Raw genomic sequence first — 13,425 nt, 5'->3', positions numbered from 1 at the left:
TTTTTGATAAGTTTTAAATAACATATTTAAAATGATTAGCACACAAATATCCGCAGTAAAAAATAAAATATCCTTAGGTATAAATCAATGCGTGAATCGCTCTCTGGGCCACCGCGCGCCCCCTGCAGGAAAAGCGCGCGCGTGTGTCTCATAGGAAATAGAGCAGAGGCCCTGTGGATCACCTGACCACCACTCCGTCACTTCAGAGAGCGGAACGCCATTAGGCTGATGGCAGAGCTTCATCAGGAGTGAATCAGTGTTTAATAGTGGAATTAGTGCGAAGACTTCATGCGAAGCGTAGATTGGTGGCTCTTTGTTTGTGTTGCTGTCATCTGAGGATCTCTATGGCTGCTGTGATCGGCTAGGGGTTCGAATCAGGCTTTGTTTTCACGTTAGGGAGAGAGTTTGGGCATGGCGGCGGCTGGAGGGAAGACGTACTCGTTCAAGGTGGTGCTGCTGGGGGAGGGTTGCGTCGGTAAAACATCGCTGGTGCTGCGATACTGCGAGAACAAATTCAACGACAAACACATCACCACCCTTCAGGTGAGCGAGCGAGTCAGCTGAACTACAGTGATCTGATTCGATCTTCTCATTATTATATGTATGAGCTATTCTTCACGCGTTTATTTTGGTTTCGTATGTAAAATATAGAATTTATTGCGTGTTTAATTGTTGTAATAAACGATTTATTAGCTTGTTAGCTTGTTTTGTTCTCAGTAAATGTCTTATTTTTTGTTTTCCCTATAGCAATAGATTATTGGGCCTATATAGTGACAGGTTATATAGCACGATAATAGTATTATATATGCAGTAATTAGAATAAAAATTACTGTATATAATTATATACAGTGTTGTATACTGTGTAAAATAAATAAATACATATTTAACATGAGCTGTCAAGCAGTGGCCTGCAGTGTGCCATGTTATAAGCCATTCATTTTTAATAAACACTATTTGACTAGTTCTTGTATTTTTGCAGTTTTTCATGTTACTACTATTTTTAAAAAGTTAGTGGAAACATTCATATACATTTAATCTGACCTCAAATCAAGATTACTAGTTGTTCATCAACTACCTGTATTAGGGTAAACTTTCTGTTCTTCCTGCTTTTTGGTTTTCAATATTTCATAAAAACCAAAACATTTTCAGTTCATTTTAGTGGTTTATGTGTACACATATTTGGTTATGATGGAAATGAGAAGTGACAGAATGAAGATCTGAATTTTTTTTTTTTTAAGTAATGTTGTGAAATATTATTGCAGTTTAAAACAACTGTTTTATATTTTGAATGTATTTTAAAATGTAACTTATTCCTGTGATGGCACAGCTGAATTTTTGGCAACATTACTCCAGTCTTCAGTGTCACATGATCCTTCAGAAATCATTCTGATACGATGATTTGGTGCTCGAGAAACTTTTCTTATTATTATCAATGTTAAAAACAGTTGTGCTGCTTAATTTTATTTTGTGGAAACCGTGATTTCCCCCCAGGAATTTGTGATGAATAGAAAGTCAAAGAAGAGCATTTATCTAAAATATATTTTTTGTAACAATTTAAAAAAAATAAATAAATACTGTCACTTTTGACCAATTTAATGCATCCTTGCTGAATAAAAGAATATATAGTATATATTTTGTCAAACATACAATAAATCTTGCTGACCCCAAAATTTTTATACATTTTTTAGTCAAAACACACCAGTCAAGAGTGTGAATTATTATTATTATTATTATTATACTTCACAATTAATATTTTTCACATTTTAGAATATAAATAACTTCACCAAAGCTATGAAATAACACAAATGAAAGAATGTAAATTATGTATTATTGATATATTTTAATTTTCAATATTGTCACTCTTTGCCCCAGTAACAATTAACACGTGTGTGTTATCTGTTATCAAGGGTGTGTATATCTTATGTCTTATGTAACTATAAATCTATGTATATCTACAGGGTTAGTTCACTGAAAAATTAACATTTTCCTCATTTAACCACCCTCATGTTGTTCCAAACCTGTATGACTTTGTTTTTTTTCTGTGGAAAAAAGTTTTTTTTTTTTTTTCTTTCAATGGTAACTAAAACTGTTTGGTTACCAAAATCTTTTAAAACTCAGCATTTAATATAATAAAAGTCCATCAAAGATTTGATCAGTGTGGCTGAGTTGAATGAGGATGGACGCGTAATAGTTCATCCATGTTACTGTGTAACAGACTATAAAACATACAGGAAAGGCTGCTGTGGCCTTTATGTAACCCTGTGTGTGAAACCTGTTACATGTTGTCAATAATCTATTATCATGATTGTATGGCTTATGAATCATTCCTCTCTGGCCTGGGGTTTCCAAGCTTTTTTTGTGTCAGCCGAACCCCTTAAGGGGCTATTCACGCGTAATTGGACGCTTGAACATTTTGAGTTTACTCGCTTCATTCGGGCGTGAAATTCACTTCACAACAGATGCAAATTCACGTCATGGGACGGGAAAGTAGTTGTAAAATACGGCGAATAAGCTCAATTTGCCGGCTTTAGTTAGCTTGTAGTCTCAATATGTATATGTATAGCTCAAATTGAGTAAAGAGCGTTTTTTACAACTTACCAGATTGTCCGACCTCCTCACTCACTTTCTTCCAAGCAAGATCCTTTTTATTCCTGTTTCTATAAAAGTATGAAGATGTATCGTACAGCTCCGGGTATCCACATACAGCGACAATGATTTGATTGATGTTTCGGATTTCTGCCTCCTCTCGCTACGTCATAATCACGTCACTACTAAAGCAAGCTGCTGATTGGTTAACGTGGCGCGAATATTCGCCAAAGTTCAGATTTTTCAACTCGCGCGATTCATGCGAATCACACGTTACGCACGCCGCAGGATGTCTATCGCGTCTTTGCATTGACTTAACATGTAAATCGCGCTTAACGCTTCATTCGCGTCTGGTGTGAACGCACCATTAGACTTGAAGTACCCCCTGAGAATTTAAGTTAATATTTCAGTAATTTAACAAAACATTTGCATATTCACAGTTCTCTGATGTCAGTTAATGGTAAACCCATTTGGGAAACAATGCTGTGCTTTAAAAAGCTTAAGAAATGAATTGTATCGATCGTATTGTAGCATATGGCAAAATTTCCAAAACAAAGGGGTATATACCCATTATATTTGTAACTTCATACTGCACATGCTATTAATGCTAAAGATAATTCAATAATGCCTAAGATAATTCATTTATTAATGCTCTGCAAATGCAGAACGTACCAACACAGTATGTGATTTTGTACCCAATTATCAAGAACTGAATCAGAGTAAGTTTGTGAACTGGATTAACTGCCTTATTGATAAGATCTGACTTTAAAGATTGATTCATTTATAATACTTCTGCTAAAGTTCTCTTTGGAGTGTTCATGAGAGATCTATCAGTCTTTATTATTGAATAATGACTTGGATTTGAGCCTGATTATCATTCAAAGCTATCATATTACTTCAAAAGACGTGAAATATAGTACACTATCATAACATTTTGTTTGTCTGGGATATATTATTGTGTTTTTCTTTTTATTGTAATATGCACAATCAGTGAACCTTGCAAAATGAACAAAAACATTCTGCCTGATAATCTGAGACAGATAAGCTTTTAGGGTGTGTTCACACTTTCATTCGGTTCTTCTGGTTCTTTTGGCCCGGACCAAAAAAGAGAAAATTATACATTTAGTTCTGGTTCGCTTACCATTAAAAAAAAAACAAGGGAAACCGGGAATGCTTCAGCATTCTGTCCTTTTTAGGGTTGCATCTTGCGGTGTCATGTCCTGTTTTTGGTTCGTTTAGATGTCTTTGGCCCGTGTTGTTCATATTTCAGTCAAACCGCATTTGGAAGTGGACTAAGACCCACCTTTTCACTAGTTTGGTGCGCACCAGGGTTCAGATGGCTGCGTTCACACTTATTCAGATGAACCAAACTAACAGAGCAATTGCACCAGAGTTTGTTTTAATCAAACCAAACCTGCCAAGTGTGAACACAACCTTAATCAAATGTTTCTGGAACATAATATGTGTCTGAACTACTATGTTTTAAAGTCTTCCAATTACTGTAGCAGTAAGTGGCACGTCAAGTTAAATTTCAGAAGTTTGAAATATAAATAGACTTGAATCTTCTGAATTAATACAAATTTATACATGTATTCCTTTGTTTGCAGGCATCGTTCCTTACAAAGAAGCTCAACATCACAGGAAAGAGAGTGAATCTGGCTATATGGGTGAGTCACACACATTCCTCACTATGATTGTGGCATTTGTGTGGCAGTTGATCTTGAAAAGATTAAGCAAAGTCTCTGTTTTGGAAAGAAGGTACTGATCCATAGTCTGTGAGAATGAAGCTCATACTCAATAGTTGGTGAGATGCAGTCTTAAAGCAGCATGAAATCTGTTGTCATTTGCAACCCATTTTACTTATCCAGTGAGGAAAAATGTAGGACTAGACTTGACTTTTTTCCAGAAATTATTTTGATTGTGTTCTTAAAAGTGGGTGTTACCAGAATGGAGCCCAGTGATTAGAGGGGATGTCATCTCTAAAGGAAAGATGTTTCACAAGTGTAGCTTGTTTGTTGAAAACATTGTGTTCTGATTAAAAAGACGCCTTTCTTCGCAATAACACGCAGATAGATCATAACACCGGGAAAAATGTTAAAATAAATGGGGTCAGATTGACTTTGAATTGTTTCTTGACTTTGTGAGCCAAACACAATAACGCTCAACTTGTTCAGAGTCAGATTTGAGCTTTACTTCCAAGTTTCTGACAAGAAGTTGCACGTAGAACTCAAGATGCTTGCACAAGCATTGCAAAAATTAGTTTCAATGCGTAATTCAGTCATGAAACTCTTCAGAGTAACCGATTCTTCTAAGTCTGCAACCAAAGTTGCGGTTTCTGTTCAAATTTAAAGTGCTTATGTTTGTCACAGGATACGGCTGGTCAGGAGCGTTTTCATGCCCTTGGACCCATCTACTACAGAGATTCCAACGGCGCAATATTGGTGTACGATGTCACAGATGAGGACTCGTTTCAGAAGGTGAGTGTATACATTAAAAGATCAGAATCTAATAATGACTCCAACGATAAATGTATAAAATCAATAGTCAGTTTTTTTTACCAGGTGATTTTATTTTATTAGGTTCTAGTTTGTAGGTTAATGTGGTTTTTAATGATTTGTTCTTGTTGTGAACTAACAAATTTTGTTTTCTTGATAGGTGAAGAATTGGGTAAAAGAATTAAGGAAAATGTTGGGAAATGAGATCTGTTTATGTATAGTAGGTGAGTAACATTGAAGTGATTTTGGTGGGAAATCTGCCAAATGGGTTTAAACATGTTACAGGGTTCCCCTAAACATGGTGGATTTTAAAATGGTAATTGCCTGGGAAATAGAAATGGACAAAATCTTAATGGGTTAGTTCACCCAAAAATGAAAATAATGTAATTAATTACTCACCCTCATGCCGTTCCAGACCCGTAAGACCTTCATTCATCTTCGGAACGCAAATTGAGATATTTTTGTTGAAATCCGATGGCTCCGTGAGGCCTACATAGGGAGCAATGACATTTCCTCTCTCAAGATCCATAAAGGTACTAAAAACATATTTAAATCAGTTCATGTGAGTACAGTGGTTCAATATTAATATTATAAAGCGACGATTTTTGGTGCGCCAAAAAAACAAAATAACGACTTATTTAGTGATGGCCGATTTCAAAACACTGCTTCATTAAGCTTCGGAGCGTAATGAATCAGCGTATCGAATCATGATTCGGATCGCATGTCAAACCGCCAAACTGCTGAAATCATGTGACTTTGGCGCTCCGAACCGCTGATTCATTATGCTCCGAAGCTTCCTGAAGCAGTGTTTTGAAATCGGCCATCACTAAATAATTCGTTATTTTGTTTTTTTTGGCGCACCAAAAATATTCTCATCGCTTTATGATATTAATATTGAACCACTGTACTCACATGAACTGATTTAAATATATTTTTAGTACCTTTATGGATCTTGAGAGAGGAAATGTCATTGTTCCCTATGTAGGCCTCACGGAGCCATCGGATTTCAACAAAAATATCTCAATTTGCGTTCCGAAGATTAATGAAGGTCTTACGGGTGTGGAACAGCATGAGGGTGAGTAATTAATTACATTATTTTCATTTTTGGGGTGAACTAACCCTTTAAGATCATGGGAATATTTCATTTTTCCAGTTGTGCTAAGCTCAAAAATATATCATCAGCTATTTTTATCGCTCTCTGTGAGTACAAACTCAAAAATGATTTACTCAATCTTAACTGAAAAAGTCATGGGAATTCTTTGGTCTTATAGAGTGGGAACGATGATGGTAAATGTGTTATTATTGATAGCAGAAAGCAATAACCTTATTAGACTGAATATTTATTAAAGATGCAATGGATGGGTATTTCTGAAACTCTCCATAATCACGACTTTATACAATCATGAAATTCTACAATTTTGAAGTAATATTTGCTGTGAACATTTACTGTAATGCATTGATTTTTACTTGAACTATATCTTTCTTTTTTTAGGCAATAAAATTGACCTGGAAAAAGAGCGACACGTTTCAGTGGAGGAAGCAGAGGGGTATGCACATCTTTCAAGTCTGTAATGTGTTTTTACTGCAGTTAATGTGTGTTTTATTGAATCAGGATGTTTTTAGCATGCCTTGTGGATATTAGATCATGTGAAGGAAAACTCAGATGCGAGGGACAGAAGTCAGTCTGTCTATCAACTTTGAAAATGTCCTTTTACAGTTAGAAATGTTCTATAGCTTTATATTTCTAAAATTTGGCTCTGAATATCAGCTATCAGCAGTGTTGGTTAATAAGTTATCGGATTTGGTTTGTAAAGGCTGAAAGTGGCCTGAAACACAGTCGTCATATAAAGCAAATGCCTAAAGATATATTTATATATTTTGGTTTTGTATATGTTATAAAGTAAACACAGTTTTATATATTCATAATCTATATTAATATCTCTTAGAGTAAACATGGTATATTGCACTATTTGTGATGTTCACATGCACTAAAAGAGTGGTCACATGATTAAGACGATCACATGAGAAGGTCATTCCACTGAAGATATACTGTATCTGAAAGGAATGGAGCTGTGTTACAAAATATATTTTATTCAGCTGAACAAAGTTTACCTTAGAAATGTGGGAATATATTTTCTTAACCTGCTCTTATCTTGAACCTTCATTCCAAATATAATATTTTCAATCAGTGTTTTATCTTGTTTTCCAGTAAAAAGATCTAAACTTCCTTAAAACAAAATACATTTACTTGATATCTGTCAGTATTAGGGACATTTTATTCAAGAAATCAAAAAAAAAAAAAAAAAAATTGCTTACAGCTAGGGCTTCACGATAATGGTAATAATCACGTTTTTTTTTTTTTTTTTTTGGAAAAATGGACTTCATTAAACCAACTATGTTCTCTATTAGGGATGCTAACGATTAATCGACGATCAATTAAGTAAGGGATAATGTACACCCAGCCGGTTGTTATCTCAGAATAAACCCCGACAGGGTAATCAGGTGATCTTGCATCCGCCTGAAGGGGTTTATTCTGAGATAACAACCTGCTGGATGTACATTATCCCGCTTATTACACTGCTACTTGCCACATAAGTAAATAATTAGACACAAAATATTGATCTGAGTCTAAATATTTTATTAGCTCTTTAAACGCAAAGCTTCCGCGGAGAAAGCAGTTGCTAGCACAGCAAGTTTTAGACAAGTTTTTGGCATTTCACCACATAAATAATTATGTGGATAAGAGATACTGATCTGAGATGAAGCTGTTTTAAAATCGTATCTGTTTGTTATCTTATAGTATAACAGCGTACAAAACAATAGTGCAAAATGGCAGCAGCTGCGTTTGTAGGAAACGAGAGAGAAATACTGGACATACTTAAATAACTGTACACAAAATATTGATTTAACTGAGTTTTAATATTTTATTAGCTCACTAAACGCAAAACTTTGAAGAAAAACCGTCCCTAGCAAGCGTATAGAGCTGCTGACTTCAGTAACCCGGATGAGCCTGTGTTATCTGTTTTTAGCGGTTGTTATCGGGGAATAACATTCCGCTGGATGGCACAATTGACCAATCAGAATCAAGTATCAGCACTGTCGATTAAGCAAGGTCATGCGCATGCGTGCTGCTCAACCGCGAAACGCGTAAAGCAGACACAAGGGAAAATGAAGCGAGCGCACCAGAGTTATGTTTGGGACCATTTTACGTTAAAAGGCTAGTATAAGTTTGCATGATATAATTTGTAATATTATATTTATTTTGTATATATCTGATTAATCTCATATAGGATGCATTTGTTTAAAGGATTAGTTCACTTTCAAATGAAAATTACCCCAAGCTTTACTTGCCTTTAAGCCATCCTAGGTGTATATGACTTTCTTCTTTCTGATGAACACAATCTGAGTTATATTAATAAATATCCTGACGCATCCGAGCTTTATGAAAATGCTTCCATCCATATCCATCCATCATAAACATACTCCACACGGCACCGGAGGGTTAATAAAAGCCTTCTGAAGCGAAGCGATACGTTTGTGTAAAAAAAAAAAAAAAAAAAATCCATATTTAACAAGTTATGAAGTAAAATATCTAGCTTCCGCCAGACCGCCATCCATATTCAAGTTACGAAGAAAGTGTAAACTGGCGTCGCGTCAGTTACACTTTTTTCGTAAGTTGAATAGGGAAGGCATAGGACGTAGCATAAGCTTTTTGAACTGCAAGAGTTTTAGAGTTGAGAAATTCTGAGAAATTATTTAAATTTTTTATTTATTTTTTTGTCCTTTTCCAGATATGCAGAGTCAGTGGGTGCAAAACACTATCACACATCAGCCAAATTAAACAAAGGCATTGAGGAGCTGTTTCTGGACCTGTGTAAACGTACGTTACTTTTAGATTCTGTGTATGCTGTCAGTCTGTCTGTTTCCCATAACAGGGCCTGAATTTTATTTCAGAAATGGGGAGGGGGATATTTGAGGTGGAGGTGAATTAGAATTTTCACACCTAAATGTTTGATCACTCAATGTATGTGTTTTTACAATTGATGCAATTATATGCTGAATAATATTTATATTGTTAGTAAGATGCTTGCAGAAATTTAAAGGGAAGTTTGATTTCAAACTTTGAATTTATGTATTTTAAAGATGCTTCTATGCGCTTTACCAAAGTCTTGAGTTTGTTTTTGGGGTCTACTAGGATAAGTTTTCATGCTTGAATGTAAAAAAAAAAAAAAAAGAAAACATTATTTTCCACATAATTGACATTGTTGCAGCACTCCGCTTCCCAGTATATCAGTAACGTTTAAGTATCGATCTCTATGAAAAACAGATCTCTTCTGAAAAGCACAATGTGCTCTGATTAGTCGGCTGGATCAGTGTGTTGTAATTCCACACTTCAATGGATGGGACACCATACTTGGCCACATGTCACTTTCACTTTTCACTTTTCACTTTCACTTAACCAAAAATGAAAGTAGAAAAATAAAGTGCAGTCAGATTAAATTTTGTGATGTTCACCGAACAGTCCTCAGCAGCATGACTAAAATTCTGTATCATGGTATTTTTTTTAAGATTCTGGTGGTTTTGCGGTATATGACGGTGTTTTTTTTTTTTTTTTTTCATGACTGGAACTTTTTATACATTTATAGTGGCTTATTTTAACATTGTAATGTCAAATAGAAATTTACTTTAATAAATTAGAGATAATCAAATCAGTTTATAAAACTAACAGTTTAGTTAACCTTTTAAAATGTAATCAAATAAAGCAATAAGCTCCAAGAAGCCGTGGTTTACAGTGGAGCGGAGTGCCTAAAACCCCCTTAGCTGTTATAAATTCACTGTAAACCATGTCTTCACGGGGCTTATTGCTTTTATAAAACGGTTACCACACAATAGAAATATATTAAAGCCAAAAATATGTATCAATGCAACTTTCATGAAGTAAAATTATTAAAAGCCTTCCTTCCGCTGGGAAAAAAATAGTCCCTAACCGTGACCAGCAACAGAAGTTACATTTATTATGCCATTAGATGGTGGCAAAGATTGTCTTTATGAGCGAGTCACTCAGTCGCAAAGACTTTTAAATTGAAACTTGTTGTGAAGACGGAACAAGACGCAACTGACAAATGGTTTGACTAGCGCTGTCAGTCACGGGAAAACCCCTTAACTGTTAAAAGGACAGGATAATACATCGGACATTTAAACAGATTTTTTATGAACGTAGGACTGACCTGAAGGAAAATGCTAAATCTGAATCCGGGTAATACACTCGGCCACTCGATATCTCTCTCACAGTACTCTTCTACATAATACAGTAAGCTTCAGTGAACAAAATCAATAGAGAACAAACATAGGTTTACGTTGCTAAGAGTGGTTGCTAAAACAGACGCAGCAACATACACACTCAGTGGCGCAGCGATACTTATGTAATGCGGTCAGCTGTATGTTTTCGGGAATTTTACAACGGCTTTGAACGCGGCTCAACCAATCAGAATCAAGGGCCGGAACTATCCATTTAATAATGAAAATGTAATAATTCCTTATTTTTGGAAAGTTAACGGTTTAAATTAAAACATGTATAAACTTCCTTTCTGATCATTGTCGTGGCTTCTAAATGTGGCTAGGTTCTTACCTAGAAAGTGAACAATGTTGTTTGGTTCACTGTGTTAATATTTTACACATTTAAGGTGTATGTTGTGCAACCAGGTGATTGTCAGTCAAATAAAAGATATCATCTTCTGTCTGTGCATGTCCGTGCTGCCTGTGTAATTTTGATGCATCGATAGAGCGCTCAACTCTTCATTAGACGACACAATATTTAGTGCTCTTCGTTTTTTGATTAGACTATATAGATAAAGGAACTATTGTGAAGCTTGGTGTTCTTTTACACACAAGCAGCTCATGATCCGGTGTTTTCAGTGTCTCGAAGTGGCTTGGTTTAAATTAAATGCTGCTACACGAACTCCATCTCTGCTCTGAGTTCCCAAACTTTTAATGAGAAGCACTTATAAACCGACCGTTGTCCACAATAATAATTATCATTATTGTTATTATTTTTTATCATATATCAATTTTTGGCCAAATATTCAGACAACAGTGGCATTGTAAATGTAAAAATTTAAAAAAGTTTTTGTCTTTATTGTTAATGTCTTCTAAAGCAAAACGACTATAAATGACTATTTTTGACTATAAACAATCACTTTCCTTCAACGCAGTAAGTTGTGGTCCTCTGTGCTTTCGTGTTTCTTCTCGCACTAACTTTGCTACGTTCTTATGTCACGCTTCAAAACATGAAGACACTGAGTCATCCACTTGCATTATATTTATTTATCCATTTTATAGATTATCTCTTATCTGTCTTTAATTTGTGACGTTTTCACCGGCATCTGTAGGCATGATGGAGACGGCTCAGGTGGAGGAGAGGTCTAGGGGGAACGGTGCCAGTCAGACAAGCACAGCCCGGAGAGGCGTACAGATCGTTGACGACGAGCCGCAGACTGCCATGCCTGCCGGAGGCTGTTGTACATCCGGCTAAACACACTTACACCCTTTTACCATACCTGGGACTGATAACGGCCTCTTTCGCCCTCCTCTGTGTAAGAACTGCCACTTCCCACAGCTACACTTATCTGCGACTGCTCTACAGCTCTGTCGAGGCTTTGCTTTAACAGTTTATTCCTTATTGAAACGGTTGATTTATAACTCCACCCTTTTGCCGGCAGACTTTAGGGGAGAAAAGATGCCAGACTGACCTTCACTTAGGCAAATTATTACAAATAGGTACCAAACGATAACGCCCAATCTTATGAAACACACATGCACTGATACATTTCCCTAACAATCTGATGTTAGCTTTTTTTTTTTTTTGGCAAGGTGTTGTGCATGTAGAATCTTTAAAATCCTTGTTTTATTTTACGTCTAAGAAAAAAAAAGAAATTCTTTATTATTTAATAACTTATTTACAATTTCATCAAACATCTACATGTCCAAAGACCTTTGTACTTCTTGTGTCATTCTTATACAGTCTCATCCTCCTGTCATTCATATCTTCTGTATCTTTCTTAAAAATGCAACATTAAAGTCCTTCTAGAACATTTAAACTCCTTGTAGATTTTGTCTTTTCTCTTCAGCTTGCCGATTTACCAAATTTAAAAAAGGAAAAAAAAAATGTTGTTTGCTTGCTAAATTCTTTATAGAGAAAAATATCCAATACTATGTACTTGACATTTTCAAGCTATCAAATGCAGTCATAAAAGTGTATAAATATTCGATATTAATGTTGTATGAATGTAAAATGAATAATAATGGCTGTGGTAATTTTTTTTTTTTTTTTTTTTTTTTAATTTTATTTGTGTTTTAACTGTTACTTTTACTATGTTAATTGTTTTTTTGTTTTTTTTGTTTTTTTCAAGACCTGAACATTTGGGCAGTTTTTGGAAGTACTAATAGTTTCCACAACCACATCACCTGTAAAACTGAGGTGCAGCTGTGAGCCTTCTGTGCCTTTAAATAAAAGTGTCTAGATTGACCCACCTATTGTCTCCTAGCATATATTATTAGTAAAAACATGTTTATTTAATTTCGAGGAGATCTGCTAATTATTTATATGCCGCAGTTTAGTTTTACAGTTGCATGAAACTTTGGTTAAAGGGTTAGTTCACCCAAAAAATGACTTTTCTGTCATTAAGTACTCACCCTCATGTCGTTCCAAACCCGTTCTTCGAAACACAAATTAGGATATTTTTGATAAAATCCAAGAGGTTTTTTTTTTATCCCCTATAGAAAGCAACATAATTACCATAATTCAAGGTCCAGAAAGGTAGTAAAGACATCGTTAGTAAAGTCGTTATTTGTTTTCTGTTTTTGCGTACAAAAAGTATTCTTGTCGCTTCGTAACATTAAGATTGAACCACTGTAGTCACGTTGACTATTTTAACAATGTCTTTAATACCTTTCTGGACCTCAAAAGGTGCAATGACGTTGCTGCCTATGTGTGGTTCAGATACCTTTGGATTTCATCAAAAATATCTTAATTTGTGTCCCGAAAAAAGTCTTGAGACAACATGAGGGTGAGTATTTAATGACAGAAATTTCATTTTTGGGTGAACTAACCCTTTAAGTGTTGTAACTGTGGTTCTGTGACTGGTGGACAGCCACTAGAGGGCATAACTGAGTGGAATATCTTCATGTCCTTCTGCTTGTCGAGAACCCTATATAGAAGCTGCCACCTTGTGACTTTAATGATGTGTCTGGCAATAAATGCCTGCCTACAAATCAACAATCAACTTTCTTGAAAGTCTTCTCATTGACCTGAGTGACTGGAGACTCTGGCGGTCTTCAGCCAGTC

General features: G+C 35.4%; 1 protein-coding gene across 1 annotated transcript; it reads left to right on the top strand.

Moving 5' to 3' along the window:
* Positions 1–184: 184 nt before the first annotated feature.
* On the top strand, positions 185–12,178 carry rab21 (RAB21, member RAS oncogene family). Its single transcript, XM_051892069.1, has 7 exons — positions 185–543; positions 4,194–4,253; positions 4,956–5,063; positions 5,242–5,305; positions 6,574–6,628; positions 8,873–8,961; positions 11,471–12,178. Exons 1-7 carry the CDS (start codon positions 412–414, stop codon positions 11,611–11,613), a joined length of 651 nt encoding a protein of 216 aa, XP_051748029.1. The 5' UTR covers positions 185–411; the 3' UTR covers positions 11,614–12,178.
* Positions 12,179–13,425: the final 1,247 nt, after the last annotated feature.

Source organism: Ctenopharyngodon idella, chromosome 4 (assembly GCF_019924925.1).
Source record: "Ctenopharyngodon idella isolate HZGC_01 chromosome 4, HZGC01, whole genome shotgun sequence".
NCBI classification, from domain to species: domain Eukaryota; kingdom Metazoa; phylum Chordata; class Actinopteri; order Cypriniformes; family Xenocyprididae; genus Ctenopharyngodon; species Ctenopharyngodon idella.
The sequence above is the reverse complement of the archived record's forward strand: the minus strand, read 5'-3'. Positions and strand labels throughout refer to the sequence as shown.

What these genes read in the sequence shown, in the direction of transcription:
- rab21 (XM_051892069.1), top strand. Translation starts at nt 412, where the DNA reads ATGGCGGCGGCTGGAGGGAAGACGTACTCGTTCAAGGTGGTGCTGCTG. An exon ending in ATGAGGACTCGTTTCAGAAG is followed by an intron (nt 5,064 to 5,241) that starts GTGAGTGTATAC and finishes TTTTCTTGATAG; the next exon opens with GTGAAGAATTGGGTAAAAGA. An exon ending in GTTTCTGGACCTGTGTAAAC is followed by an intron (nt 8,962 to 11,470) that starts GTACGTTACTTT and finishes CGGCATCTGTAG; the next exon opens with GCATGATGGAGACGGCTCAG.